Source organism: Suillus subaureus (genome assembly GCF_016647635.1).
Source record: "Suillus subaureus strain MN1 chromosome Unknown BJ212scaffold_5, whole genome shotgun sequence".
Lineage (NCBI taxonomy): Eukaryota > Fungi > Basidiomycota > Agaricomycetes > Boletales > Suillaceae > Suillus > Suillus subaureus.
In genome coordinates, this window is record NW_024538561.1 from 461763 (window position 1) to 486884 (window position 25122).

Sequence of the window (25122 nt, forward strand, 5' to 3'; positions counted from 1 at the left end):
GGTCTTCAAGGCCAGTTTCTTTGAGGATGGCATGAATGTCCCATGTGTACGCGTTTTTGTTTTCGCAACCAGTGACTAACAGTTTTCCATCAGCAGAAAGGGCTGCACACCACAATGCATCTTCGTGCTGGAAGGGTGGTTCGATTGGGAGGTTGGTGTCGAGATTCCATAGACGCGCCGTTTTGCCATATGATGCACTTACAAGTAGGCGTTCATTTTGAGACAAGGTGATGGCATTGATATGGGTTGTGTGACCCTCCAGGATAGCGACCTCCTCCCAAGTGGTTGTGTCAAATATCCTAATGGGGCCGTATGAACCGGAGATAAGTTTCTTTCCATCCAACGTCCATACCAAGCTCCAAACAGGATGATTGTGTTCGAGCGTGCTCAACAGTTCGGCTGGCATGGTATTCCAGATTTTGACCGCATCCTCGTTGCGTCTGCCCATTGCAATTTTTGTTGCATCGGGCGAGTATATCACCGTGTTCACCCACTGGTGCCCGGTTTCGATTGTCAGGACAGTTTTGCCGTTCTCAACATCCCAGGTTCTTGCCGTCCCATCCCAGGATCCGCTCGCTACTCGACTGCCATCTGCACTCCAGCACAATGCACCCACAAGATCGGTATGTCCTATCCATTTCGCGACGACCTCTCTCGTCTCGACGTTCCACAACCTCACTTTTCTGTCATCACATCCACTTGCAACTGTCTTGCCATTTGGAGACAATGCCATGGACCGCACTCCTGCGCTGTCCTCTTCATCTTTCCAGTCCTCTTCCACCTGTGTGCCGCTCTCCAAGTCCCATAGTCGGAGTGAGCCGTCCGTCGAACATGTGATGATGTGACATCCACCGTGCAGATATACAATATCATTTACCCAGTCGGTATGACCTTTCATTGTCTGACGTGGCATGATCGCTGGCGTCTTGCTGGTAGAGGAAGACATGATCGGCGCTCGGTATTTCAACTATGGCAGATTGGGGACTATGTATGCGAGAGAGGCGGGATCCGGCAACAGCAATAATTCCTGGTGGGTCCAGGAACCTGTTTTTTTCACTTTAATTCTTGTCAGAGCACACAAGCCACTGCTAACAAGACAGCCTTACAGGATCCAATCCTCACCCAGAAGCTTACTTCGGGACTGTCTATGGAGGAGGTGCTGCGCCGTTATTTGAGAAATCAAAATTTGCAAGAGATCTTTGTGGGTATCCGAAGTTGCTGGTAAGCGTGTCGTCAGTTGTATCCTGCAGAAAAACCTAGAGTATCACTTACGAGCGAGACCAGCGATCAGACTCCCAGGGTGTCTGGTTGGTAGTTGAGGAAGTTGGACACCCGTTTGTTCAAGCGTTTTGCAAGGTGCGTCCCATGCGTCATCCTCGTGTTCGCTCCACAGCTTATTGCTGTGTAGATCAAGCGCTCGCGTCTGGCCGGTGCTATGTCCATCTTCCTATATGTCAGGACTATGTTTGATAGTTATAGCTAACATTCGACGGGGTGCTGCACTCCCTACCTACTGCACGTTTCATCTCGTCTACCTTCGAATTTGATGACATCGACTCTCTTAACACGTCTGCAGGTTATGGAACAGCGCCTATTTCTAGGGTGGACTTTCATTTTCCAATGAGGTACGTGTTCATATCGAACAGCCAATAGAATGTATCATGAGTGTTGCCACCATACTCCCCTCTCAAATGCACATCCTTCTCCGTCAGATGTCGTATCGCATGACCTGAGTATCGACACGGTCTTTGAGGGACGTCAATGTGATCCATCGAATCTACCATCATATCAACTTAAACTTGTCTTGCGAAAATGGTATCCCATGGACAGGTGCCGCGAGTCCAGGAGTTTTGTTTGGAAGGTCATTTCATAGGTATGCATCAATCCTCCAATCCTAGGTCAAATGAGACGATGACGGTGGCACTTATGCCATGCAGGCATCAACACGAATTTCTACAAATTCATGAACGAGCCTCAAACACAACAAGTACGCTTCAGCGTTTTTGGAAGAAAAAGATCAAGTCCAAATCGCATGGACAACAAGACCGTATGTATCACATTGCTTGGTATAGCAGTACACGTAACAGGAGCAGGAGGTGTCGTGGGCATCGATATAGCAGCAGACCAAGTTTCGAATGATGCCTGGACGTGAGCTTGACCTTGTGAATGGCCTTGCTGTTACTGTTGTGTTTGTTTCGCAGGTGGAAGAGATGCACAGCAGAGAAAAAGTATGTCTTGGTCACTGGTATGATAGTACCAGCAGGCTGAGTGTATGGACGTTCTCATTCCAGTTGCGAAGCAACAGCTAATAGCTGCAGAACAATCACTGAGCCGCAGTGATTGGAAGCGCACGGGAAGAAAACCATACCTTTTGTCCCGTGCTGCAGTTAACTCTAGCAACATAAGGACCAAGAGGAGAAAAATAGTTCACCTTGGCTGTCGCTGGAGCTCCATTGCTTCATTGGTGTTAGGGTGAGAGCGACAAGCAAGTGACGAAAGGCGGCCGAGGATAATTGGACTCAGACCCCCCGAAGAAGGTGCATGAGTACGGTATGCGCGATTCTTCCTGGTGTTCTTCTGAGGCACATTGCAGAATCTACGACAGTTGATGGTTTAGAATGGTCGTGATGTGCCAGGACGCTGGGACCACTCCCACTACCACTCACCCAGAAAGGAACTTCGCTTTTGAGTACATCCTTCCGATCAGCCATGTGCAGACCGGTCGACCGGTTGGTGCTGGTCAGCTGTCAGCTCTCCCTCAACATGTGTTATAAAGACCTTATCAACTTGCCGTAACCTTAAAAGTAAAGATCGAGCAGGCACATTATGACATTAGCAATGCCCTCCCCGCACTCTTTCGTTCATTCATGTCAGAGCTTCCTGCTGAACTCCCCTACCTGTTGTTCCATAGTCTACATGGCAGATGAGCCCGACGCCGCGACTCGTGGCTATTACCCAATATATAGCACTCTCCATCCCAGTATCAAAGGATAGTTTGTGATATATATCACCATATTCACTCAGTCATATCCATCGAACACAAGTTTCTCGTATCATATTTCGGTCAATGAACCAATTGCTCTTCGGACTGCAGTTCAAGCTCACATGCATTCTCGTAGAAGGAGAAGGTTGGTGGTACGATGCTGTTCCATCAACTTTCCTCCGTCCACAGGACATTCAGCGTCCTAGGTATCTATGGCCGTCATATGGCTGTTATATCAGCATACACCCATGTATCATCTATATGAGAACTCACACTATGTAAACCAGAAATACTGAACATGATTCAGCTGACTAGTTCGCATAGTGTGAAGACTCGTAATTTTGTATCGCCCTTTCTCGCCTGGTGAAGAGAGGTGCAAGAATACGATACATACTTTCATTACCGCAGTCACGGTATCTGCGATAACTTTTTGGGGTTTTATTGCCTGCTTCGTCTACGTCGATATCATGCGACAGACTGGATTTTCTTATGAGAATCAAGGCTCACAAACCTGGTGTTCGATCGACAGCGATCAGCGGGGTCGATTTCATAAGAAATATTGCCCACATGCTGCAACGTTAATGACCAAAGGCATGCGAGGGAGATACATAGCAGAGAAAAGCATGAAGCGGGCCCGTAGTGAAAGGGCCCATGACCATCCGGTTGCTGCACCTAGCGTGGGACTAGTAACGCGATGATGGTGCCTGAGCCTGTACTTGGCCTTGGGATTAGTCTTGCTGGTACTGCTGTGTTAGTTTCGCCAGTGGATGAGAGGTACATGAAAAAGTACAACACGAGCCCACCATGAGATAGGTTGTGACTGTGCAGGCGTTGCACCTAGTGTGGCAGTACTAACAGGTTAAGTGTGAACGTTCTCATTCCGGCCGCGAAACAACAGCCAATACAAGGACATCATTGAACCACAGTGATCGGAACGCACACGAGAAAAACATACATATTTTGTCCAAGCTGCAGCTACTCCAACAACATGAGGACCATGAAGACAAAAGATACTTGGCCTTAGGGTGTAACTGGAGTTCGGTTGCCTAGTCGGTGTTAGAGTGAGAGAGACAAAAAAGGAAGGGAAGGCGATCGAGGATGGTAACTAGATGGCCCGAAGAGGGTGTGCGAGCACGGCGATAGTGATGTTCAGCAGAACGATGATGAATACCGTGCGTAGCTGAGGACTGAGTACAGAGGTGAGAACAAGAGACATTCAAAAACGCTAATGGCTCACATGGACACCGTCTCGCGCGCCATCGAAGAGGCCTGGTGGTAGTCAATGTGCTTCCCTGAGCTTGACTGGACGTTGCGCTATGGAATCACTCTCATGTTGATGTTGAAAAGTTCGAAAAGTTCAAGAAATGGCACGTCACATACATTTATTATTTCATGAACGAGTTTCTAACTGGGAACAGTAGGTCTTCGAGCCCAGCTTCATTTAGGATGGCATGGATGTCCCAAATTTTGGTCGCTGCAACTTTGTTGCAACCAATGGCATTCAAACTAGTACCAGGTGCGCGGGTAATCGGCAAACACCGAGAACGGGCTCAGGTGACAGGACTTGTGCAGTTGTATCGCGTCAACATGCCACTGGCCAGTATCGCCGCAATCGAGTCAAATATCTAGTTGTTTCGATTAATTAGTCGATTATGGTCATGAAAGGCTCTACCGTCACCGCTTTCTCAGCGCTTACTGCTCTCTGCTGCATCCCCCTTCGACATCGCGTAACTTGTTCTATCGAGTATGTTTACCACGGAGAACCTCATCCTCCGCGGATTCCAAGATAATGATCTAGGGGAAATTCTTGCTCTGCGGAACGACCCCCTCGTCCAACGCACCCAGACATTCTCAGCTATTGCGCCTGCACCTTCCTCAAAGTACAAGGAGTATATGAAGACTTTTGCCGAGGGCTCAGCACTCTGGTTTTCTTTGGTACACAAGGAGTCCTTGAATTTTATCGGTTTCTGTTGCATCAATTTATTGGAGGCGAAGAACCGGGATGCACGCTTGGGTATAACCATTGCCTCTGAGTTCTGGGGGAAGGGATATGGAACGGAAGCCACGCGCTTCACTGTAAACCATGCGTTCAGATATTTCGGATTGCAGCGCATCTCTTTGGATGTTACAGAAGGCAATGCCAGAGCACGGGCGGTTTATGCCAAACTGTGAGTAACTAATAAATTTATGATGCGGGCAGGTTTTGACTTTTTTCCTCAGAGGTTTTAAGGTGGAAGGAATAAAACGACGGGGAAATTGGGTAGATGGACATTGGGAAGATATTATCTATATGGGAGTTCTGGATGATGAATGGACGGAGATGTATCCTGAGCACTGAATGAGGATTATGCGGGCCTGTTTGGACTTGCGAGATCTGTCATGGGTTTGGAGGAGGCCCTTGCAATTGGTCGATATCGATTATTATGGCCAGGCCATCAATTATACGACATCAGAAGCCTAGATACGGCTTACATAAGGCATCGCCTATATCATATATGTCTCACGATCGCCGTCGTGCGCCCAGCCTCTTTATCGGGGCGAGATACCCCTATGACGTCGTTCCCGTATATAAACGCTCTCTCTCGACACATCAATCTCACTACCCCCTTTCTCCTGACATCGAACTACAACCATGGATACTGCAGCTAGTCAACTCCATGCTGAAGTCAATCGACTTCAGCACGAGCTTCAAACCTTGAAAGTACAATACCATGCCGAAGACGATGAGCTCATCACCGTCTCTGAGTACATTTTGAAGAGATTGGAACAGCTCAACGTGAAGGTATGCGTCCCCTTAATCATATTCATGGAATACAACGCCCATTTCTTGCCCACAGTCCATTTTCGGAGTACCGGGGGATTTCAACATGCGTATGGTTTCTTTAATCATCGACAACTTATGTATACTGACGATCTTGTGTAGCTTTCCTGGTAAATTATTGCGCATATGAACAGCGCAAGCACTGATATTCCACACTCCAATCCTTAGGACTACATTGAAGACCATCCCACAATCGAATGGATCGGAACCTGGTAATCAGTTCATCATGTTGGCTACACGCTATCTTACACCATTATAGCAACGAGTTGAACGCAGCTTACGCAGCTGATGGATATGCCCGCGTCAAGGAGCACAGCATAGGCGTAGTTGTAACAACGTATGTTCAGTAGTCGATAAGCATTATCTACCAGTGACCTCAACAATTTACAGGTTCGGCGTTGGCGAATTGAGTGCCATCAACGGAGTTGCAGGCGGTAATTATTGCTCGTGATTTTTGCTCGTGATTACTCACAGATCAACCAGCGTTCTCTGAAATGGTCCCTGTTCTTCATATCGTCGGAGTGCCTAGCACTACGCAGTTGAAAAACAAGCCCATGCTCCACCACACACTTGGCAATGGAAAGTATGTATTTCTCCTCCTCTTTGTCAATCTAGTATCTCACCTTCACCAGATTCGACGTATATACAAAAGCTGCGGAAAATGTCACCATTGCTCAGGCTATACTTATGAATAAAGCACAAGCTGCAGTCGAAATCGATCGAATCCTCACCGAGTGCATTACTAATGTAAGTCCTGATTGCCCGCCTCCACCCATTCAAGTAGTGAATGTCCCGCAGGCTCGTCCCGTTTACCTCACTATTCCGATGGACCTCACCTCCGAAAAAATCTCTGCGAAGCGCTTGAAGGTCGAGCTTTCACGAGCCCCTCCTCCTAATGACCCAAATGTCGAGAGCTATGTTCTCGACGAGATTATGGAGCTCGTGGACGATGCTAAACAAGACGTCGTTGTCCTCGTCGATGCTTGCGCTATTCGTCACGACTTGCGCCAGGAAGTCGACGACCTTCTCGTGAAAACACGCTTTCCTGTATACGCAGCACCAATGGGCAAGACGGCAGTGAGCGAGGAGCATGAACGATACGGCGGTGTGAGTTTTTACCCCTGTTTTTCGCTCAAGACCGTTCTGACGCTTCTATAGATTTACATCGGTTCAGTCACGGATCCGTCCATCAAGGAGAGGGTCGAAAACGCAAACCTTATCCTCTCAATTGGCGCATTGAAGTCAGATTTTAATACTGGAATGTTCACGTACCATATTCCTGCAACGCACACTATCGAGGTAATTTTCCATGACACCCCAGTTTTCTACGCTTAGGTGATTTTTGCAGCTACACTCCGACCATACACTTGTTCGCCACGCAAAATTCCCGGGTATAGGAATGAAGTCGCTTCTCCCGAAGCTCACGGAGAGGCTGAGTAAATATCAGGAGGGCGCATCACGAATCCCTGTTCCGCACTATAAGCTAGATGTTCCAAAGGAAAGTGACGACAAGATTTCGCATGCCTATTTCTGGCCTCGGGTGGGCAAATTCTTCCGGAAGCAGGATATCATCGTTGCTGAGACTGGTGAGTCGAAACTCATCTATTCTCCTTCAAAATGTAGAGCGAACCATACATCTAGGCACTTCAAACTTTGGAGTTTTGGACGTTCCCATGCCCGACAAGTCCGTTTTCGTCAGCCAAATCTTGTATGGAAGCATTGGATGGGCAACCGGTAAATATTGTGAAGTTTCTCTACTGGACCTGCATCTGACGGAAACGGCCGTAGCTTGTACACTCGGTGCGGCGCTCGCGGGCCGCGACAAATGTCTTGGGCGCACCATATTATTCACTGGTGATGGTAGCATGTGCGTAGTTCGTCCATTGTGCTTGAATTTTACTTAAATATCTTGTGTGGCAGGCAACTGACTGTGCAAGAGATTTCGACCATGACCCGTCACAAGTTGACGCCAATAATCTTCGTGCTGAATAACAAGGGCTACAACATCGAGAGGCACTTGCACGGCCTAGATAGGTGAGTGGTCACTGATAAGACAGACCACTTTACATGACAGCTCACGAACTACTGCAGGAAGTACAACGACATTGCAGACTGGTAAGATACTTGTTGCTCTCTTAATTTGTGTTTTGCTTAAACATTCCCTCAGGAAATGGACTTCGCTCCTCACTACTCTCGGTGATATGGAGGGCAAGATGTCAAAGTCGTACATGGTCCGCAGCAAGTCAGAGCTCAACAAGCTTCTCGACGATGACGAATTCGCCAATGCGGGGAAGATACAGTTGGTCGAAGTAATCATGGACAAGTACGACACACCCCGTGCGTTGCAAGCTGCCGCAGACTTGACTGCGAAGATGGCGGCGGGGCAAGTCTGAATCATTAACCAAATGTTTTTCGTGCATTCGAAATGTATAACTACTGTAGTATTACAACAAATTCGACTCCGTTTTGTGCCATTGATGATCGTGTTGTGACTAAAAATGTGAGGAAAATGCGAACAGATTCTACACCTGGGGTTCGGACCGAAAGGGGTGTTCCTCATCCGGTCCGTACATTTCAACCTGACACGTGACTGACGCGTTCCAGGCAATTGGCGCGTCAACCACCAGCGACCACTCTAATCCGAATCAACTTATCGTTCACAATCCGAATCGACCCACTGTCCACAATATTAGTATTGTGCTGCTTCAATACCCACGTTAGATTCAGCCATAAAACCCTCATTTAATTTCACTGTCGGTCACTCGTCACTTCAACCCTGCTACCAACAATACCTCTATAACTTGAGACCAGTGGTTAGCCGGTATAATGGCACACAACTCAGATACTATTCCTCGCAGAATGGGCAACTACTGGCTGCAAGACCGACTTGGGTCAGGCTATTCGGGTACGTACTGAGCCCACTCAACACTGTGAATCCTCACCTAGACCATATCATCCCAGGCTCTATCTTCAAGGCATGTCATATTCACGATGGCACTCTCGTTGCGCTCAAAGTACAAGACGTCGACCACGAGTGCCCAACAAATCGCTATGAGCAAGCCATCTACCCTCTACTGCAAGGAGGAGAGGGTATGCCTCGGTTATGGGCAAGCGGTATAGAGGGAAAATGGCATTATCTGGTTATAAGTCTCCTCGGAAAGAGTCTGGAGAGTATCTACCGACAAAATTTACAATGGGGGAACCAGAGGATGGATCTGCGCAGTGTATGCTCTATTGCGATCCAGGTGGTGAGTTTGCTCGCTGGTTTCTGATCGATGGTATAATTTTGACATCGATCGAATGTGCAGATCGCACGCTTGCAGATCATGCATAACCGCGAAGTTTTGCATCGCGATATACAACTTGGGAATTGTGCTATCGGGTTGACACCTGAAGAGGAAACCATCTATATGATCGACTTCGGGTTTTCCAAACGCTATATCGATCCATACACCCGGCGGCATATTCCAGACTCAAAGCAAAAGAGAGATTTTTTGGGCAACTACTGGTTTACGTCTGTCAACGTGCATTGTAAAGGCAAAGGTCAGTATCCGAGGTTTATTTATGTGTAGCGACTACTTATTAAAACTCTCGCAGTACCATCTAGGCGAGATGATCTCGAGGCCGCTGCATTGATGTTCATACATCTCCTTACGCCTGGAGGACTCTCGTGGACACGGAATGGTGTACCGAAAACCGACGCGGCGCACGATCGCATCAAGCGAGCGAAAAAGAGTGCTTGTCCCGAAGACCTGTGCAAGGGATTGCCTTCTGAGTTCGAAGAGTTCCTGCGGTATTGCAGACGGCTGAAGTTCTTTGACTGTCCTGATTACGACCACTGGAAGGACGAGTTCCAGGAGCTTGCACAGGACAGTGGCTTCACCGACATCGAGCGCTTTATCTGGCCACCACCGCCAGCTCCCAAGGTACGAGGGTTTGTCAGTGCGCCTGAGTTTGTGTTTATTCATTTTTTTCTTCAGGTTCAACCTCAAGTCTCACGGCCTGTTCCTGCACGGCCCACGATTGATGCAGATGAGATGGAGAACGTCCTGAATGACTTGGCTAAGCTCCAGCTCAACCCGCCCCGTCCAATACTTGGGGACCAAACTAATGTCCCTGCCCCTGCGCGAAAAGATACCGCCAAAAAGCCTAGCCAAATCATATTCGTAAGCGACAGCTCCGAGGATGATAGATTGAAGCCAAATGGCCAACCCCTTCCACCCCGCACTCCCGTACGAACGAAGAAAGCCAGTCAGCTGCAGAAACTCAAGCTTTCGGTCCTTGATTCGACGGATAACGCTGCTCTTGCAGTCGCCGTGGAAGAGTTCACGAAATTCCTGCAACTGGGCTCAAGGACGCTCACCAAAGAAGGATTCGCCTTCCTGGATGCACTATACAAACAGCTCGCAGATCCTTCGATATTCGTACACCCGCTTCGGACTTTACGAAGTGCTAATCGAGAGGACAACCAAGCCCCTCAACCAGCGTGCGTGAAATTGGGCGTAGTTGCAAGGCTTCGTCGAGAAGTGGGGACTGCATCGAGTAATAGGGTGCTTGCGAATCTCGTGGCTGACTTTGGTGCCATTACCAACAAGAGTAGTGGCAGGACTATCACCAAGGACGGATTCGCGTTTTTGGAGGGTCTAGCTGCGAGACTACAGGCGTTAAATTAGAGTTCTGGAAGGGAGTACTTGCTTTTACCAGGCCTCTTTCATTAGTGGGATTGAAGTGTTCTAGTGGATTGTTGTGCCTCACGCGCACGGCCTTGTTGCCTGAATCTCACACTCATGTCTTGGGTATCGACAAGATATATATACATACATAGTAATTTGCTCCTGCCCCAATATCGCAACATGTCAATATGATTTCCGATATATCATGAATGAGGCTTAAACACTTGCGTCCTTACCATGAGCAGCGTGCATGGTTCATTGCAATAAAAAGTAGTGTGTTTTCCGACAAGTTGGTTAGTGAGATGTAACTCAACCACGTGTGCCCTCGGTTATCACCGGAGCAATTCTTTTACCCCAATAAATAGACTCGAACACTCTACTTCGTCTGGTTTCCTTTGTCTCTTTCTCCCTTCCTTTTTTTCCGTAGAAGCTCGGATTAGACAGGAGTCTGCTACAGCGATTTCAATCATGTCAGACGGATCAGAGAAAGGCGTTACGACCGTAAGGCAGAATGTCTGCGTTATACCCGACCTCACGATCAAGGACCTGTTGAGCGCTATTCCGTGAGTCTGCACGCGTTTTCAAACGCATCCCGAGGCCAGATACTTATTACTGTCGGTTTTTTCAGCGCTCACTGCTTCAAGCGTTCAGCGTTGCGGTCATCATTATATATGTAGGTTAATACTTGCACAAGATAGCTGGCTCTGACGCGTTTCATGATGATTAGTGTTTACGACCTAGTGGTGATCTCGGGTATCTACAAAACCGCAACTTATCTAGACACTCTCATCTCCCCCGAATACATTTCCCTCCCTCATCCCTTGCTCTATCCCGCTACGCGGTTGTCTCTCTGGGCAGGGTACACCTTCTGGACGGGTCTCTTTGCCACTGGCCTTTGGGTCATTGCTCACGAGTGCGGCCACCAAGCATTTTCCGAGTCTAAGTTGGTCAACAACAGCGTTGGCTGGGTACTGCATTCCGCGTGCGGCCTTAAATTTTATTCTATCCCATCACGTGACTGACAGTACCTTAATTATCTAGGCTTGGTGTACCATACCATTCGTGGAGGATCACACATGCGAAACATCATGCTTCAACTGGTCATATGACTCAGGATCAGGTCTTTGTCCCCAAGACACGTTCGCAACTTGGCTTGCCCGCATTCGACCCGACAAAGGAGGATATTCTTGGTTCGAGTGTTTCGGATGAAGTGATGAAGGAGCTGAAGGAAGCGCTGGGTGACTCCCCTATTGGCGCGACAATTGGCGCTGCTACCTATTTGGTTAGGCAAATTGGATGAGATCTGCGCGATTACGACTAACGGTGTTTTTAGCTTGGCGGCTGGCCTGCGTACCTTATCCGCAATGCATCTGGTCAGAAGCGTTACCCCAAAGGCACCAACCGTGAGTAACGATTCGTTGAAAAGAAAATAATTTAATGATTGATTTTGTAGATTTCAACCCTGATGCTGTGATGTTCGCACCTCACCAGCGCGAGTCAATCATTCTGTCTGACATCGGAATCGTGCTGTGGCTCGCTGGTATCACCGGCGCTATCTATACATACGGGTTCTGGAACGTGTTCCGTCTCTACTTGATGCCTTACCTCTGGGTCAACCACTGGCTTGTCCTCATCACGTTCCTCCAACATACCGACCCGCTTCTTCCCTCACTACCGTGCCTCTGAGTTCACTTTCCCTCGTGGTGCTTTAGCTACCTTGGACCGCAAGCTTCTTGGTGGCTGTGGCTCAATTATGGGTTGGATCGGTGGTCATGCTACCCATGGTATCTCTGAGACCCACGTCCTTCATCACGTCTCCAGCAAGATCCCTCACTACAACGCTTGGGAAGCTTCTGATGCTCTTCGTAAGCGCCTTGAGCAAGCAGGTATTCAGCTTGAGGGTGCTCCGGGTGGATGGGGGGAAGTCTACAGGGTTTTCAAGGAGTGCAAGGTCAGTATACTTCTACTTCAGTCCGGTATATATTCTGAGACATCGTTTAGTTCGTCGAGGATGAAGGTAACATTCTTTTCTACAAGAACTCCTCTGGTCTCGCTGCCACTCGCCCTGCGTTCACTGACGGTAGCGCTAGTGACTCTGGTATTGAGATTGACAAGATCTAAAAGTGTTAGAGATACCGATAGATCGCCCGCTTGGCTATTTCCTATATTATGATCCATAACATAGATGGTGTCATGTCGTTGGGGGGGGGGGGGGGGGGGGGGGGGGTTGGCGGATTATTATTAGAGTCCTACGATTATGATAATTCTAATGGACGACAAAATGAGTGAATTTGCTGACCACACTCATGGAGGTTGAGTGTCATTCTGCGCCGTGCGGTACATCTGAGAACTTGTCGATGTTTCGACCGCTACTGGGCGAGAGGACTTGGATTGACACCATCTTATTTAGTGGGTGGATGGGTTGCGTGTTGTGACTGGATGTGAAGGTGAGTCGATGATACGAAGCTCAGGTCTGATAAAAGTTCCGCATGCGTGAATAGGACGAATCCGTTCGGGGCAAGATCTGATGATGGCCATTAATCGTCATCATTCATGGACTGCTGAATCTCTTTCTTCCACAAATCTGAGAAGTCGTTGATATCCCGACCGTTACTCAGCGCGAGAGCTTCGACTGGCAACATGTTGTGTTGGTGAGCTGGTGCGTTACGCGATGCGACCGGATGTAAAGGTGAGTCGATGATACGGAGTTCGGGTGCGCTCAACCCATGCGTGAAGACTGACGAGAGTTCTTCGTACGTGAATAGGAGGGGATCCGTCCGGGGTGCGTATGGGTTGAAGTCTAGGACATGCCCCCGAGACAGATCACGCGTCATCAATACATCAAAGATGTCTTTATAAGAGCGATGAGTGCACGAAGTACGACAAAGGCAATGTGACACATACAATCTTGCTGCCCATGCCATTTAGACTTGATCTTTTCCTTCCAGAAACGCTGAAGCGTCTCTGCGATCTTGTTTTGTGTTTGGGACTCGTTCATGAAGTCGTAGAAATTTGTATCGCGCTTGTGATATCCCTGCACGAGCGTAGTCGTGACTTGCCGGAGCAAGAATTGGAAAACAGGACGTACCTATGAAACAGCCTTCACGGACGAAACACCTGAACTCGCGGCTCCTATCTATAGGATACCATTTCCGCAAGACAAGCTCAAGTTGATACGATGGTGGATTCGAGGGATCGTATTGACATCCCTCAAATACCGTATCTATACTCAGATCGTGCGATACAAAGTCCGAGGATTTTAATAGAATGTAGACGTCCGATGGAGATGTGCATTTGAGAGGCGAGGATGGTGGTAGCACCCATGATGCGTCCTGTCAACTGTTTGATGTGAACAAGGATTTATATACAACGGGCTTACTTTTGGTGAAGAAAAATTGAGCTTGGGGAAGATCGCGCCGTATTCTTTGATAACTTGTCTTATCCGCTCATCTAGATTGGGGAACGAGAAGGATCGTCCGACTGCGGTGTCATCCTCATCCTCATCCTCATCCTCATCCTCCTCCTCCTCCTCCTCCTCCTCCTCCTCCTCCTCCTCGTCTTCTTCTTGATCCGAAAGAGAGCTTTCTGCGGGACTGACAGTGGGAAGTGAGTACGATTGAGACAGATGGTATAGTTAGTCAACCAACGGGTTTTCCGAGCCTTCTGGTACGAAAATGCCATCCGAGTTGAGGTATTCCTTGAATGGTTGATCCAAGGGACGGATGACAGTGCTTTTGATGCTGATGGAGGAAAATAATGGATACCATGATGAAAATTGGAAGGAAAGTAGATAGTCTGGTGTCTGCACAGGAAAGATGTGATGCGGTGACATGCCAGTTGTATGTGATAAGTACAGGTACTTGAACCTGAATTCGATCGAGAGAGCTATATGTCAAGAGGCTACAGACAAGTGTTACTCTTCAACGAAAAGGATGAACAATATCGCTAGCAGTTATGGCACTACGTAGCGATTGATCACTTAGTAGCTACTTCAAGACTCGTTGGATATCTCAGGATGATCAGCTTCAAGACTGCACGCGACTTAGTTAAAAGAAACAACGATTCTTCATCTGTCGACAGCGTGCCAGCGAATACTCAGCTGGTCACCTCTCCTGTCACTCAGGGTACCGGTGAGCCTTGGTTTCTGGAATGCGGTTGTCTTCAACATACTTGACATATAGGGATGGAGTAACTACATGAACTCTGAAACGTGCTGGTATAATTAATAGATGAACGGTTCCACTGCGAACAGAAACGAGAATGTAAGAGACCATGCACGTAGTCTGACAGTAGCACTCACAATCACAATCATCATCGGGATTGAAATGTTCCACTGGCATGCGAGGGTCTAAACGGCCAACGCCGTGATCTTGTAAAATATTTGCGCGGGCATGAGAATCAACCCATCCGCCAAGGTTGGTGTCTTCATCGACATAGCACCCAATGGGTGGATGGAATTCTCCTCTTCTGCGAACAGAGTGCTCGATGACGCGTTTCACCAACAATACACCGTATTCCTCTTCAGCTTCGTTCGGTTCAATATCCTTCAATGCTGTAAAGTCGCTCCCGATGAGGATGCGTGCGGGTAATTGCTGCTTGCCGCTCTTATTCTCCGCAGGAGGGAAATAGTATACCGCTCGGTTAATTGCACTGTGCGGAAGAAAGAATGGCTTCCGAGGCGTCCACACAGGCTGTAGATCTTCCTCAGCCTTCTCTTCTGTTGTACTGAACAACGGAATGCGGTAAACTCGCAGCGACTTTTCGCTGCAACTGAAGTAGAGATCCTTTGAAGTCCAAGTCAACGTGAATGGCATTTTTGATACGTGCAGCCGTGTGGTTTGGCCCAACGCTAGCTTCATGCGATGGATCTGCTGAGGGGGTGACCTGGAAGTCTTTCTCCGAGAGAGATGGTACGTGCACACGAGGACAGCTAGATTGATAGGAGGCAGGGGTTCTGAATCCTTCTTCAATTTTGGAGCCTTCCCCTGTGCTTCAAGGGTGGCAATATGCAAAAATTCACCACATTCAGAAAAATGGATTTTCATGAAGACATGACCCGCTGATATCGGCTATTAGCATTGATTGCTCCAACTTTTATCGGACTTACTGTGGGGGGTTGATGGCTGCAGCCGCCGGGTGAAGTACGTTTTTGCCAAGTAATCCACAAACAAGACATCACCATCGGCAAGTGGCCAGACGACCAGGGACTTCGTGGGGTGGAAGACAGGCGGCGAAGCAAACAATCTACACTTGATTGGCCGCCTCAGGTAGAAGAGACGAGTGCACGATTGAGTGTCAAACACAGTAATGGTTTCTCGAGCCTTTCGCTTCTCTGCGTGTTTCCTCGAGAGTCCCTCCCAGTCATGTTGTTCCTCATCGCAAAAGAGATTATTGTCGAACACTTCAGATGGGATAGCATCGTCTTCATCAGAACTACTTTCTAAATCCTCTTCGTGATCAGAAATGTCATCGCAGTCCTCGGTATCAATGTCAACACCGAAGCCGCTGATATCAAAGGAAGGACAGCTCTCGTTGTCGGTGTCGGTGTCCTCACTGCCAAAGTGATTGGCCCATGGAGGGAGTATATCGTCTTCTAATTCAAAATTAGCGGAGGAATCAGTGCTGCCTTCACTTGTGCTTTCGTTGCCCGAATCTTCCGACTCAGTACCGCCTTCGGACTCGTCTTCTGAATCCGATGCGGTCTCTATGGAACTGTCTTCATCTTCTGGGTCCTCGTCAAGTTCATCCCCTTCTGAATCTGATGCGATCAATATGGAACTGTCTTCATCTTCTGGGTCCTCGCCAAGTTCATCCCCTTCCGAATCTGTTGCGATCACTATGGAACTGTCTTCACCTTCTGAATCCTCATCAAGTTCATCCCCTTCTACCCGTGGATCTTCATCGGCACCTGTATCTAGGTCGTCGTCTTCATCACCCGCCTCGTCTGCTCTGTTCCGAGTCACTTTGAGATCTCCTTTGGAAATCTTCGCCCGAGAAGTGAGAACGAGGAACTGACGGTGACATGCAAATTCCTCGATGTAGATGGAGCGCAGATCGCACAGAAAGTATTGCCCAGGAATGGCGACAAATGTGCCATTATCGGCTCGCCTGTACAGCTGGGTGCCAATCCGAAGGGTTTGACAATCTGGCCCAAAAGCAGCTGGCGCAGCCTTGCCTGTCTGTAAGGCAGGGTTGGTTACGGACTTCGCATACAAGTCCCAGTTGCAACTACTGGTAGTAAGTTGTATAGTCTGCTTCTTCTGGAGCTTTGGAGGATGCTCGTTAGATAGAATCCAGCTCTCACAAGAGCATTTGAGGACCGATGTTCTGTTGACACGAGCTTCTGGCTTTGATACCCTAGAGGTTGACTTCAGCGATCAAATACTAGAAAATTGTATTCACTGACTGTATCCGTAATGTCATGACTTTGTCTCCTGCCTCATTGACCGCATCGAAAACATACTGAGCTCCATCAGAATTAACATCCGTTTGGAAAGCAAAACTTGTGCATCTGCCTTTCAATCGAGACAGGAAATTGTTCGGACCGAGAGCTCCGAACCATATGCGATCCAATTGTCCGACGTACGGCAATATTTCGCATGTCTTTTCCCCGCCACACTGCTTACAGCTGAGGAAATATATCCACTCGTGCAACAATTGGCGGTAGTCTGTCCAAAGTCTTTGACCAGGACCAGTTCGAGCTCGCGCAAACCACGACGGGAACACCCGCCGAACGTATGTGTTGAAGCCATTGCCCTCGTCGGGACGGGAGAAGAACGAAAATTGCGCCTCTACCCATAGGCTCTGGACCTGCATGCAGGTCCTAAAGTTAGGAGAAGTGATGAAGGACTCAACACTACCAATTTCCGTGATAGTGACATCGTCAAGGTGCTTGTCCCAGTACTTGGCTGCGTACACAAGCAAAGGGTGACGATCCACCGGGTCTTCCGTCACGTCGAGCCACCTTCCCTCCCGTCTGACTAGTAGGCCGGAATATCGAGATTGGCCCAGGTAACGCAAACAAGCGCGAGCCGGCCACTCGGCACTAATATGAAGATCTGAGGAATTGTCGCACAGGATATTCGGATGGCCCACAAGGAAATCGCGCAGGGTAGAATGTAAGATACGACAGGTATACTGCTCCTCAGTGCTAGAATCATCTGTCCTATTGGTGTTGATGAATTCGATGAAGGGTTGGACTATGGTACGGATGCTGTTGATATTCGGCTTGGCCTTTTGCTGGAGTTCTTTGTGGGGCCCACTCTCTAAGCACCATACAGCTTCGGTAAGTTCTTCCAATCGCAAAGGACGTCGGGCAAAAATAACAAGTGCAAAAACTTTGCTGCACAGTTGTATGTTCAGTATTGCAAGCATTTGGTGGAGCAAATGACCAACATACCAGGCTAGCGGGCGGTAGAGCTTCTCCATACGCTCGAAAAATCTGCAATAATACTCTGCCAGAGTCTCTGGAAGCTCTTTTAGATGTTCTTCCATCCTGGCGGTCGACCAACACTCTCCGAGGGCGTCTATCATGAGCTTTGCCCAAATAAAACTACACTCGGCACGACTTTTCAGCGTCTCCAAGATATGAGCTTGGTCGGATGGATTTGACCACTGAAGCTTGGAAACCTCTTCTGATAAGTACAAAGCAAGATCGCTTCTCGTGTAGCCATCAATATCGAGGCTACAGCACCCCTGGAGTTCCTTGCTGATGCGGTCCCGGCGCTGGCTACTACACCAGACACGAACTCTGGTAGGAGAGTCGTCCACGAGCTTGGCGAGAAAACGAAGCACTAATACAGCATCATCCCACGAACTCTTTGTCGTTGTCTCTTCATCCAGACCGTCGAGAAAGAAGTACATCCTCGAATATCCCTTAATTAATGCCTTGATGACGTTTTGAACCTTTCAAGGAGAGATTCGGGTGTGCGCATGATTTTTTGTAATTCATCTGGAATTTTCTGCAGGCGCTGGCGGTATTGGAAGAGAAGCTGTGTTGCGAGAATGGATAATGTCTTCTCTGGAGAAAGATGCTGTGCAAAGTCATAAAAGTGAAAAATCACTACTTCTGATTCTGAGCTTTTGGCCAGGAATTCAATGGCGCTCGAACACAGGGTCGATTTCCCGGATCCAGGCGGACCATGGACCCACAAGATCGGTGATGATGGGGGATTGTTCTGCCATTGGAGAAATTCATCATGGGAAAATAGCCATTGGCAGGTGATTTGGCTACGGCCACGTAAGTTCTTCTCTTGCCGTGCGAAACACTGATCGTTCAAGGATTTTGATGACAGCCAATCCAAGACTGTGTCCAGTTTGCGTGTTTCATCCAACTCCCGCTGAAACCGGCGGTGATCTTCTGCCCTGATCCTCTCTTCTTCCGCCTCCCGCCGGGCCACTTTATTTGCGTGACAGTCCTCCCCAGACTCTTGGCAATGAAGTAGACTGGCGCATGCTTTTATCTTCACAGCGTCCTCACGCATGTCACTTATGATGCCTCCCAATTTCTTTGTGCTAAAAGGTGTCCCGAGCTTTGGTCCTAAGCCTACTGTTAGATCAAGCTCGGTTGTCATCGCAAACTTTGATCTGACCTGACTTTGTGCATTCCTTATCGACTCTATACCAGAAGCGGATGACATTGATGTAAGCATTGCACAGTGTTCGCTGCATTTTTTTGTTTTCTTGGTACAGGTCACCATAGCCGGCAATATCCTCTAGATGATCACCAAGAGAGGCCAACTCGGAGTGGATGGTTTCAAAGAGTCTCGCGCATTGATCAAGGCTCTGAAAAGAAGTAAAGTTGGGCAATGAGTGTCATTGAAATTTGTGTTCAACTAGGAATTAGCACTTGCATTGATAGCGACTTGGAGACAGCCCCAGACGATGGATGCGATCGGATTCAAGGTGGCTAAAACAAGATGGTCAACATCCAAGAAGGCATTTACGACAAGCACTGAATTGACTTAATGCATTCACGATACCAGTGAAACCTGATAAGGCATTCATGAATGGGAGCAGATACGCGCGAACCACCTTCCGGGATTGTTTCTGGTAATCCCGACTCTCCACCTCTGTGATAGCTTCGTTTATGGCTGCAGCAGGATCACGCCATTCTGAAGCAAACTTGGAGCATTTTTCGATGAATTGGAACTTTTTGGTCTGAGACGAGTTTATGCTTGCGCGATATGCCTCCCAGGCCTGTTCAAAGGGAGTTTTTCCTTGAGACAGAAACATTTAGTTGGCATATTAACAAATCAAATTTGAGCGCGCACTCTAAGGACTGTAATAGGGGAGTTGTCTAGTCTGGCTGATGCATAGTGTTGAGTGGATGCAACCGTTTTACTCGTAGCAAGCTTGGCAGCTAATTAAGTATGTTTGCAGGCGGCAGAGTCCTTCAGTCAGAGGCGCTTGGGTGACATAAGTATCAACAGCCTTGAGGCTATAGTACTGTGGCATCCTGAGAAGGTTCTCTCTAGAAGAAGTATTCAAATCTGCAGATGGTGTTTGAACCTGTAGTATCTGGAGTTAATATTGTGCATACATGACGCGAGGCAGGCCTCCTGGAACGTTCCCAATGGAAGTACAAACAATTAATAACAATAGATACGAGATGTCGGAGATGCTTCCACTACACAGCCTAGAAATGATATGGAAATTCGCCACATGTAGCGGGGCGATGTCATCGTCTACCAGTATGGTTGAAACGTTGGAAGGGCTATGTAGTCCCCCACAGATTCTATAGCTAGTTCCGGAACGGTCTGGATGGTTTGATCAGCAAATTCAGATGAGCGCTCAATTAAGGCTCCATCATGGTTGTCGCCTGCTAGGTCAAGTGTGCATAGTGATACATCGGGCCTGGCTGTGAAGGGCTCGGGCCTGGAAGGAATTCAGGCCAGGCCCTTCTGGAGGGCTTAGGTCTGGCTTGGGTGTAAAAATGTGTAAACAATTTTATTATGATACTACCCTAATAAATCGGAAACTCATTCCTCCGCATCTGATTACTAGTCCCTAGTTGCTCAAAGCTTCCTCTTGCTGCATGTTTCCCATTGACTACTCCCAAACCAGTCAGACATGAAACTTAATTGATGAGATGCAGTCTGCGATAATGTGGGGTAGACTCAACAGAACGGACATCCAACCGTGTACGTGTTGAATTGTGTCCAGTAAGTAGCGGGTAATCACATAGTCAAGTGTCCAAATGTAGAGATATTTCTATAGGGCCTACCAGTATTGGTGGCGTCCAATCAATGACGTGTAGTCACATCTGGCCAGCTTGTGCAGTCTTAAGCAAGAAGAGATATGCAAGAATGACAATTGAGATGTGCACAACTGAGATTAAATCTGATCAGCACTGTTCATAAATATCCTGTATGGCCTGAAAAATCCCACAGGATACAACGAAGGCAAACTTACTGTAATGCACGGCACTTTGCATGCCAGCCGGGACGCCAACCCGCAAATCTGATTTGTGCTCAGATGTCAGATAAGAGTTGTGGTGTTCCCGAGCCTTGTTCCAGTCCTGCATAGAATCAAGCACTGTGCGGATGTGTTTCACAGAAAGCGACGTATTCGAATGCAACGAGAGGGAAAGAGCAGTTCCTACGGTGTTCTTGATCTATGATCCCGTTGGCATCATCACTTCAACTAGGGGAAATACAAGAAAGTGACGATCAACATACCTGACGGCCGTTGAGTATTTCCTGGGCCAAGGCATCAATTTCAGCCTCGCTGATCATAGACTGGCAGGCATCCGATGTCTTATCGATGAACGTCTTCCAGATCTGTCTGCGCGAGACACGAGACAGCGATGGGTAGTGCACCGTGAAGTGGATTCGACCTATTTTGCGATTGATTGAGGAACACAACTACAGCAAAGTGAAAAAAAAACATACTCTCGAATGCAGCATCACACTGTGAAACTAGGTTGGTCGTCAAAAACATGATTCCCTGATAGTATTCCAGCTGTCGTAGAAAAATAGACACCAGGGCATTCCGCTGCACATCAGTCTCCCTCCTCTGTGACAGGAAAACATCTGCTTCATCGAGAAGGACGACTGCTTTCCAACGCTGTGCAAGTTCCAGAATCTGAGTCATAGCGCCGTCTACATCCTCCGAGCTAGACCCCAATTCGCCTGCCGAAACACAATACAAGGGACGCTTTGTTACCTGACCGAAGGTAGTGAGGGTAGATAAAATCATGAGTTATGTCGAGAATTACCTCTGCCGCTGCTTCCGCTGTAAGTGTCTTCCCACATCCAGGTGGACCTGCAAGCAATCCGACAAGGCCTTTTCCTTTTCCTCGCACGAAGTCATCAAAGGTTGACACACGTGATGCATGCTGCTCCACTAATGCATGAATCAGTTCCTTGTGTCTGTTGTCCAGGACCAGACGATCGAAAGGCTCTAATGACCAGGACACGTCCCGCAGGTGGTCAAGAGCGAATCCACCTGAGATACATGGTAAGTTTGTTGTATAAATGTGCGGAACCAAGCGGGAAAATTATCGTACCCCACTGCTTTGTTCCGAAGCAAAAGCCTATAACAACAGGAGTGCAGATTATATATTGCTCTTCCTCGAGTTCCGCTCGCTTCAATGGGGTAGAAACTGGGAGATTGAGACTAGAGCCAGGCTTAAACATACGAAATGCGCCAGGATCGATCATGACACGCCCGTATGCCTATATTGATTTGTTATAGGCCATACTATTAGCAGGATGAGTTATTACTGCTCACCCTGTACTTTCGAAGGTCCTTACGGTCGTCCGTGGGATGGTCGTCGACACAGGCAGCCATCCCAGAAATCTCACCATAAGTCTGGCATTGCAAGCTTGCAAATCTCCGACCTCGTTTGGTGGCAAGTTCGCAAATGTCACGTCCATTCGAGTGATAGAAGAGAGGAAAAGCAGACAGGCTTTGTATCTTCCGCTCTCCTTCGAATGACGGGATTAGAAGCTTTTGGTTAGCAATTCCAAAATGCTCGCCATCGTCAGTAATAATATGACAATGGATTGCAGCGAAGATTCCTTCATTTGTCTCCATGATCTTAAAGCGCGTGACTCGGAGAATGTAGTCCTGCTCAGTGAACTCGTGGCGACTGAAGACTAGGGTGCCATGACGGAATAATGTCCAAAGTAAATCGAATGTGATGGACTCGTGTCTTGTCAATGACTGAAAGTCGGCGAAGGTGGTTTTGTGTTCCTCCTGGATAAAGTGAAGGGCCACTTCGATCTCAGAAATTAGGGGAGGGTTTGGCGTGCCTTTTGACCTTTCCAGATCCAATCGTTCTTTAAGCTCGTTGAAAGAGAAAAAAAGCAGCTTCTGGTCACACTGAAATATGTAATGAGAATTGCATTGTGATGCCAAAATACTTAATGTTCAACTTACGACAGGGGAACTTCGCAAGAGATCTAGACCCTCCACACCTTGGTGTATCTCCATGAGCACCTCGCAAAGTTCTTGACTTCGGATGTCAATTTCGGTCTTCGTGTGTCGGCCCTTGCTGTCCATGACTCGTCGGACGACAATAACTGGTTTCTTTTGATCCAGTCTCCTGAGGTGCTTTGACTGTTTGGTCGTGTTCGTCTTTTTGTAGACGGTTGTTGAAAATCGTCTGGAAGAGAGCGCTATCAAGTTCAAACACTGAACATTCCATTCCGGAGATGCTCACGGATCGAAACTGTAATGAAGATTGATATAAAGAACCGGGACGATATGGAAGAACTCACTACTGGTCATAACGAGCAACTCGCGCCTCCAAGGGGAGCGTTGTTGTTCCTTCACCAGGATTTTTCTCAGTACTAGGCATGATGGAAAATTTTGAGAACAACGTAGTGTGCCTTTAGCTTTATGTATGGTGAGTAGCACAGGTACAAAACCACATGTTGAGCACCTGTACACTGCACAGCATCTTGCGGCGTCACGTCAGTTGAAATGCAGTAAGTTCATACCGGCTGCATAGCCGCAGGGTCTTCAAAGTAAGCAAGATGGAACGGGGCAAGAACAAGCGCCGAAAGGGTTCAAACCTGTTCAAACTTCATAATCGGGCGCTGCGCGCCATAAGGTTTAACGTTTAGGTACGAGTCCTGGGTGAACTCAGACTTACTTTTAAAATTGAGCACCCCTACAATGTGTAACAGCCTCATCGATAGTTTTCATCCTGCCACAAGGTAAGCATGGCTTACGCAGCACAACGCAGACTGGATACCGCGCGTCATTTATCCTTATTTGTTCTAATGCTTACTTATACTAGATGCAAAACTGTATTCAATCACATATGCTTCTACACGTTTACTCTCGTCTGCAATCTCGAACTAAACAACTCAGGCTCGTGACCAGCTTGTATACTGCTACGGATGTTCAACAAGACGCGTGGTCTGCAGTGAAGTTCATCCTCCCGTCTCATGTCCAAGGTCTTTGGAAGTATTGATATCCTGAACAATCCATACCGGTTCTTCACGCGCTCAGTCACCCTGATACTGCCCCACGGGTCTTCCCGCTTCCTCAAAGATATCGATGAACCAGTGTCAATCGAGTTCTTTGATGGATTCTTTGTATTCTGTCGATTGCGGAGTGAGTCCCTCTCGCATATCATGAGCATCGTTTCTGAGCGCAAGAAGATCGTCTAGATCGTTGTCGTCAAATGCATGCAAAACTAGGCATTCTGTTGTGAACATGACTACGGGTCAGGCATTAATGCATCACCCTCAAACGTACGAGTATCATAAGTCTCTGATATCTGACCCCCGGTTTGTAATCATAACGAGCTCGGAGCCCTTTGCCTTGACTTACACGACAGTCCCAGCTTTTATTGTGACTGCCTTATGTAGGGCGAGTCCTGTCAAGTCTTGCAAGATTTATTGACTAGTGAGGGGCCATTCCATTCTGTTTCTCATAACTGCGAGGACCTCTATCGTAATGCTGAACCCTGTGACTTGTCCTGGATGTTGCAGTCTCCACCGCCAGGACAAGTCCACAGGGTCCGATATTCAACATTGCAATATACTTGCATTCACGATATAAACTTTCGCTATCACTGGTCTTTATATATCAGGCTCATTGCCACCCACAACGAAGATGGTACGTCGTGTTTGCTTGTGATGAAAGATCAAATTGATTTATGAGGTTGCTGGTCAGCCCATCAGACGAATCACGATGCTTTTCGGCGTGTGATAACGAGGTTCAGAAAATTTTGATTGCTTGGGAAGTCTAAAAATGTAACTATATAGCAGGGCATTGTTGCGCTGATCAGAAGTGGCGAATGATTATACTTTGTAGCATCTATTCCTTGGGTACCCCTAGTAGCAAGTTTGTGCATTCTAATTTGTACCCGATCGTTGTGCTCAACTGCACGTGCACACCCCTCCCAATCACAACTGCATTTCTTGTATGTTGCCTCCGACTGAGTAGGATTGCAGTGACGTGCTCCTCGACTCGTTCGATCTCGATGTTTGAATATGTGCATGAATTTTGCGCGCTATTGATGTGGCCCATCCTGCGAGTTAAAAGGAGAGTCGCTGTGAATCAATCATTTGCATAGATACGAAGTAATGACACATACATAGCAGGTATGCGAATGTCAGATTGTGACATGCATCATGAGTGTCTATCATAAGAGTGTCTCATTGATGAGGTACTGTCGCATAGGT

The 25122-nt window shown here is 47.8% G+C and overlaps 9 protein-coding genes across 9 annotated transcripts; 5 read left to right on the top strand and 4 right to left on the bottom strand.

Moving 5' to 3' along the window:
* Positions 1-654: 654 nt before the first annotated feature.
* On the top strand, positions 655-1618 carry BJ212DRAFT_1328692 (uncharacterized protein). Its single transcript, XM_041334669.1, has 4 exons — positions 655-1221; positions 1285-1356; positions 1409-1515; positions 1577-1618. Exon 1 carries the CDS (start codon positions 912-914, stop codon positions 1173-1175), a length of 264 nt encoding a protein of 87 aa, XP_041196942.1. The 5' UTR covers positions 655-911; the 3' UTR covers positions 1176-1221; positions 1285-1356; positions 1409-1515; positions 1577-1618.
* A 3111-nt stretch (positions 1619-4729) lies between these two features.
* On the top strand, positions 4730-5321 carry BJ212DRAFT_1296574 (acyl-CoA N-acyltransferase; the record flags this gene model as incomplete). The annotated part of the gene is made up of 2 exons (XM_041332479.1): positions 4730-5151; positions 5204-5321. 2 exons carry the CDS (start codon positions 4730-4732, stop codon positions 5319-5321), a joined length of 540 nt encoding a protein of 179 aa, XP_041196943.1.
* Positions 5322-5515: 194 nt separating this feature from the next.
* On the top strand, positions 5516-8275 carry BJ212DRAFT_1328697 (thiamine diphosphate-binding protein). Its single transcript, XM_041334670.1, has 16 exons — positions 5516-5765; positions 5821-5854; positions 5907-5914; positions 5973-6016; positions 6064-6141; positions 6195-6238; positions 6288-6387; positions 6437-6551; positions 6603-6911; positions 6963-7103; positions 7153-7390; positions 7446-7538; positions 7593-7671; positions 7725-7838; positions 7896-7919; positions 7972-8275. Exons 1-16 carry the CDS (start codon positions 5616-5618, stop codon positions 8195-8197), a joined length of 1797 nt encoding a protein of 598 aa, XP_041196944.1. The 5' UTR covers positions 5516-5615; the 3' UTR covers positions 8198-8275.
* A 355-nt stretch (positions 8276-8630) lies between these two features.
* On the top strand, positions 8631-10477 carry BJ212DRAFT_1296576 (kinase-like protein; the record flags this gene model as incomplete). The annotated part of the gene is made up of 5 exons (XM_041332480.1): positions 8631-8709; positions 8766-9052; positions 9113-9347; positions 9402-9730; positions 9785-10477. 5 exons carry the CDS (start codon positions 8631-8633, stop codon positions 10475-10477), a joined length of 1623 nt encoding a protein of 540 aa, XP_041196945.1.
* A 468-nt stretch (positions 10478-10945) lies between these two features.
* On the top strand, positions 10946-12598 carry BJ212DRAFT_1476965 (fatty acid desaturase-domain-containing protein; the record flags this gene model as incomplete). The annotated part of the gene is made up of 8 exons (XM_041339464.1): positions 10946-11040; positions 11106-11150; positions 11205-11459; positions 11519-11759; positions 11811-11880; positions 11931-12103; positions 12165-12428; positions 12479-12598. 8 exons carry the CDS (start codon positions 10946-10948, stop codon positions 12596-12598), a joined length of 1263 nt encoding a protein of 420 aa, XP_041196946.1.
* Positions 12599-13014: 416 nt separating this feature from the next.
* Positions 13015-14309, bottom strand: BJ212DRAFT_1476966 (D123-domain-containing protein; the record flags this gene model as incomplete). The annotated part of the gene is made up of 5 exons (XM_041339465.1): positions 13015-13328; positions 13382-13531; positions 13566-13809; positions 13857-14070; positions 14125-14309. 5 exons carry the CDS (start codon positions 14307-14309, stop codon positions 13015-13017), a joined length of 1107 nt encoding a protein of 368 aa, XP_041196947.1.
* Positions 14310-14699: 390 nt separating this feature from the next.
* BJ212DRAFT_1476967 (uncharacterized protein) lies at positions 14700-18340 on the bottom strand (the record flags this gene model as incomplete). The annotated part of the gene is made up of 5 exons (XM_041339466.1): positions 14700-14719; positions 14778-15536; positions 15585-16834; positions 16884-17819; positions 17877-18340. 5 exons carry the CDS (start codon positions 18338-18340, stop codon positions 14700-14702), a joined length of 3429 nt encoding a protein of 1142 aa, XP_041196948.1.
* BJ212DRAFT_810876 (uncharacterized protein) lies at positions 17889-19288 on the bottom strand. The gene has a single exon (XM_041344117.1). The coding sequence runs from the start codon at positions 19174-19176 to the stop codon at positions 18358-18360; it is 819 nt and encodes a 272-aa protein (XP_041196949.1). The 5' UTR covers positions 19177-19288; the 3' UTR covers positions 17889-18357.
* A 997-nt stretch (positions 19289-20285) lies between these two features.
* BJ212DRAFT_1328727 (P-loop containing nucleoside triphosphate hydrolase protein) lies at positions 20286-23679 on the bottom strand. Its single transcript, XM_041334671.1, has 12 exons — positions 23580-23679; positions 23367-23523; positions 23203-23319; positions 23145-23153; positions 22862-23087; positions 22211-22804; positions 21987-22155; positions 21696-21925; positions 21370-21643; positions 21157-21314; positions 20891-21092; positions 20286-20806 (listed from the first exon to the last, which is right to left on the bottom strand). Exons 3-12 carry the CDS (start codon positions 23280-23282, stop codon positions 20736-20738), a joined length of 2013 nt encoding a protein of 670 aa, XP_041196950.1. The 5' UTR covers positions 23283-23319; positions 23367-23523; positions 23580-23679; the 3' UTR covers positions 20286-20735.
* Between the last annotated feature and the right edge of the window lie 1443 nt (positions 23680-25122).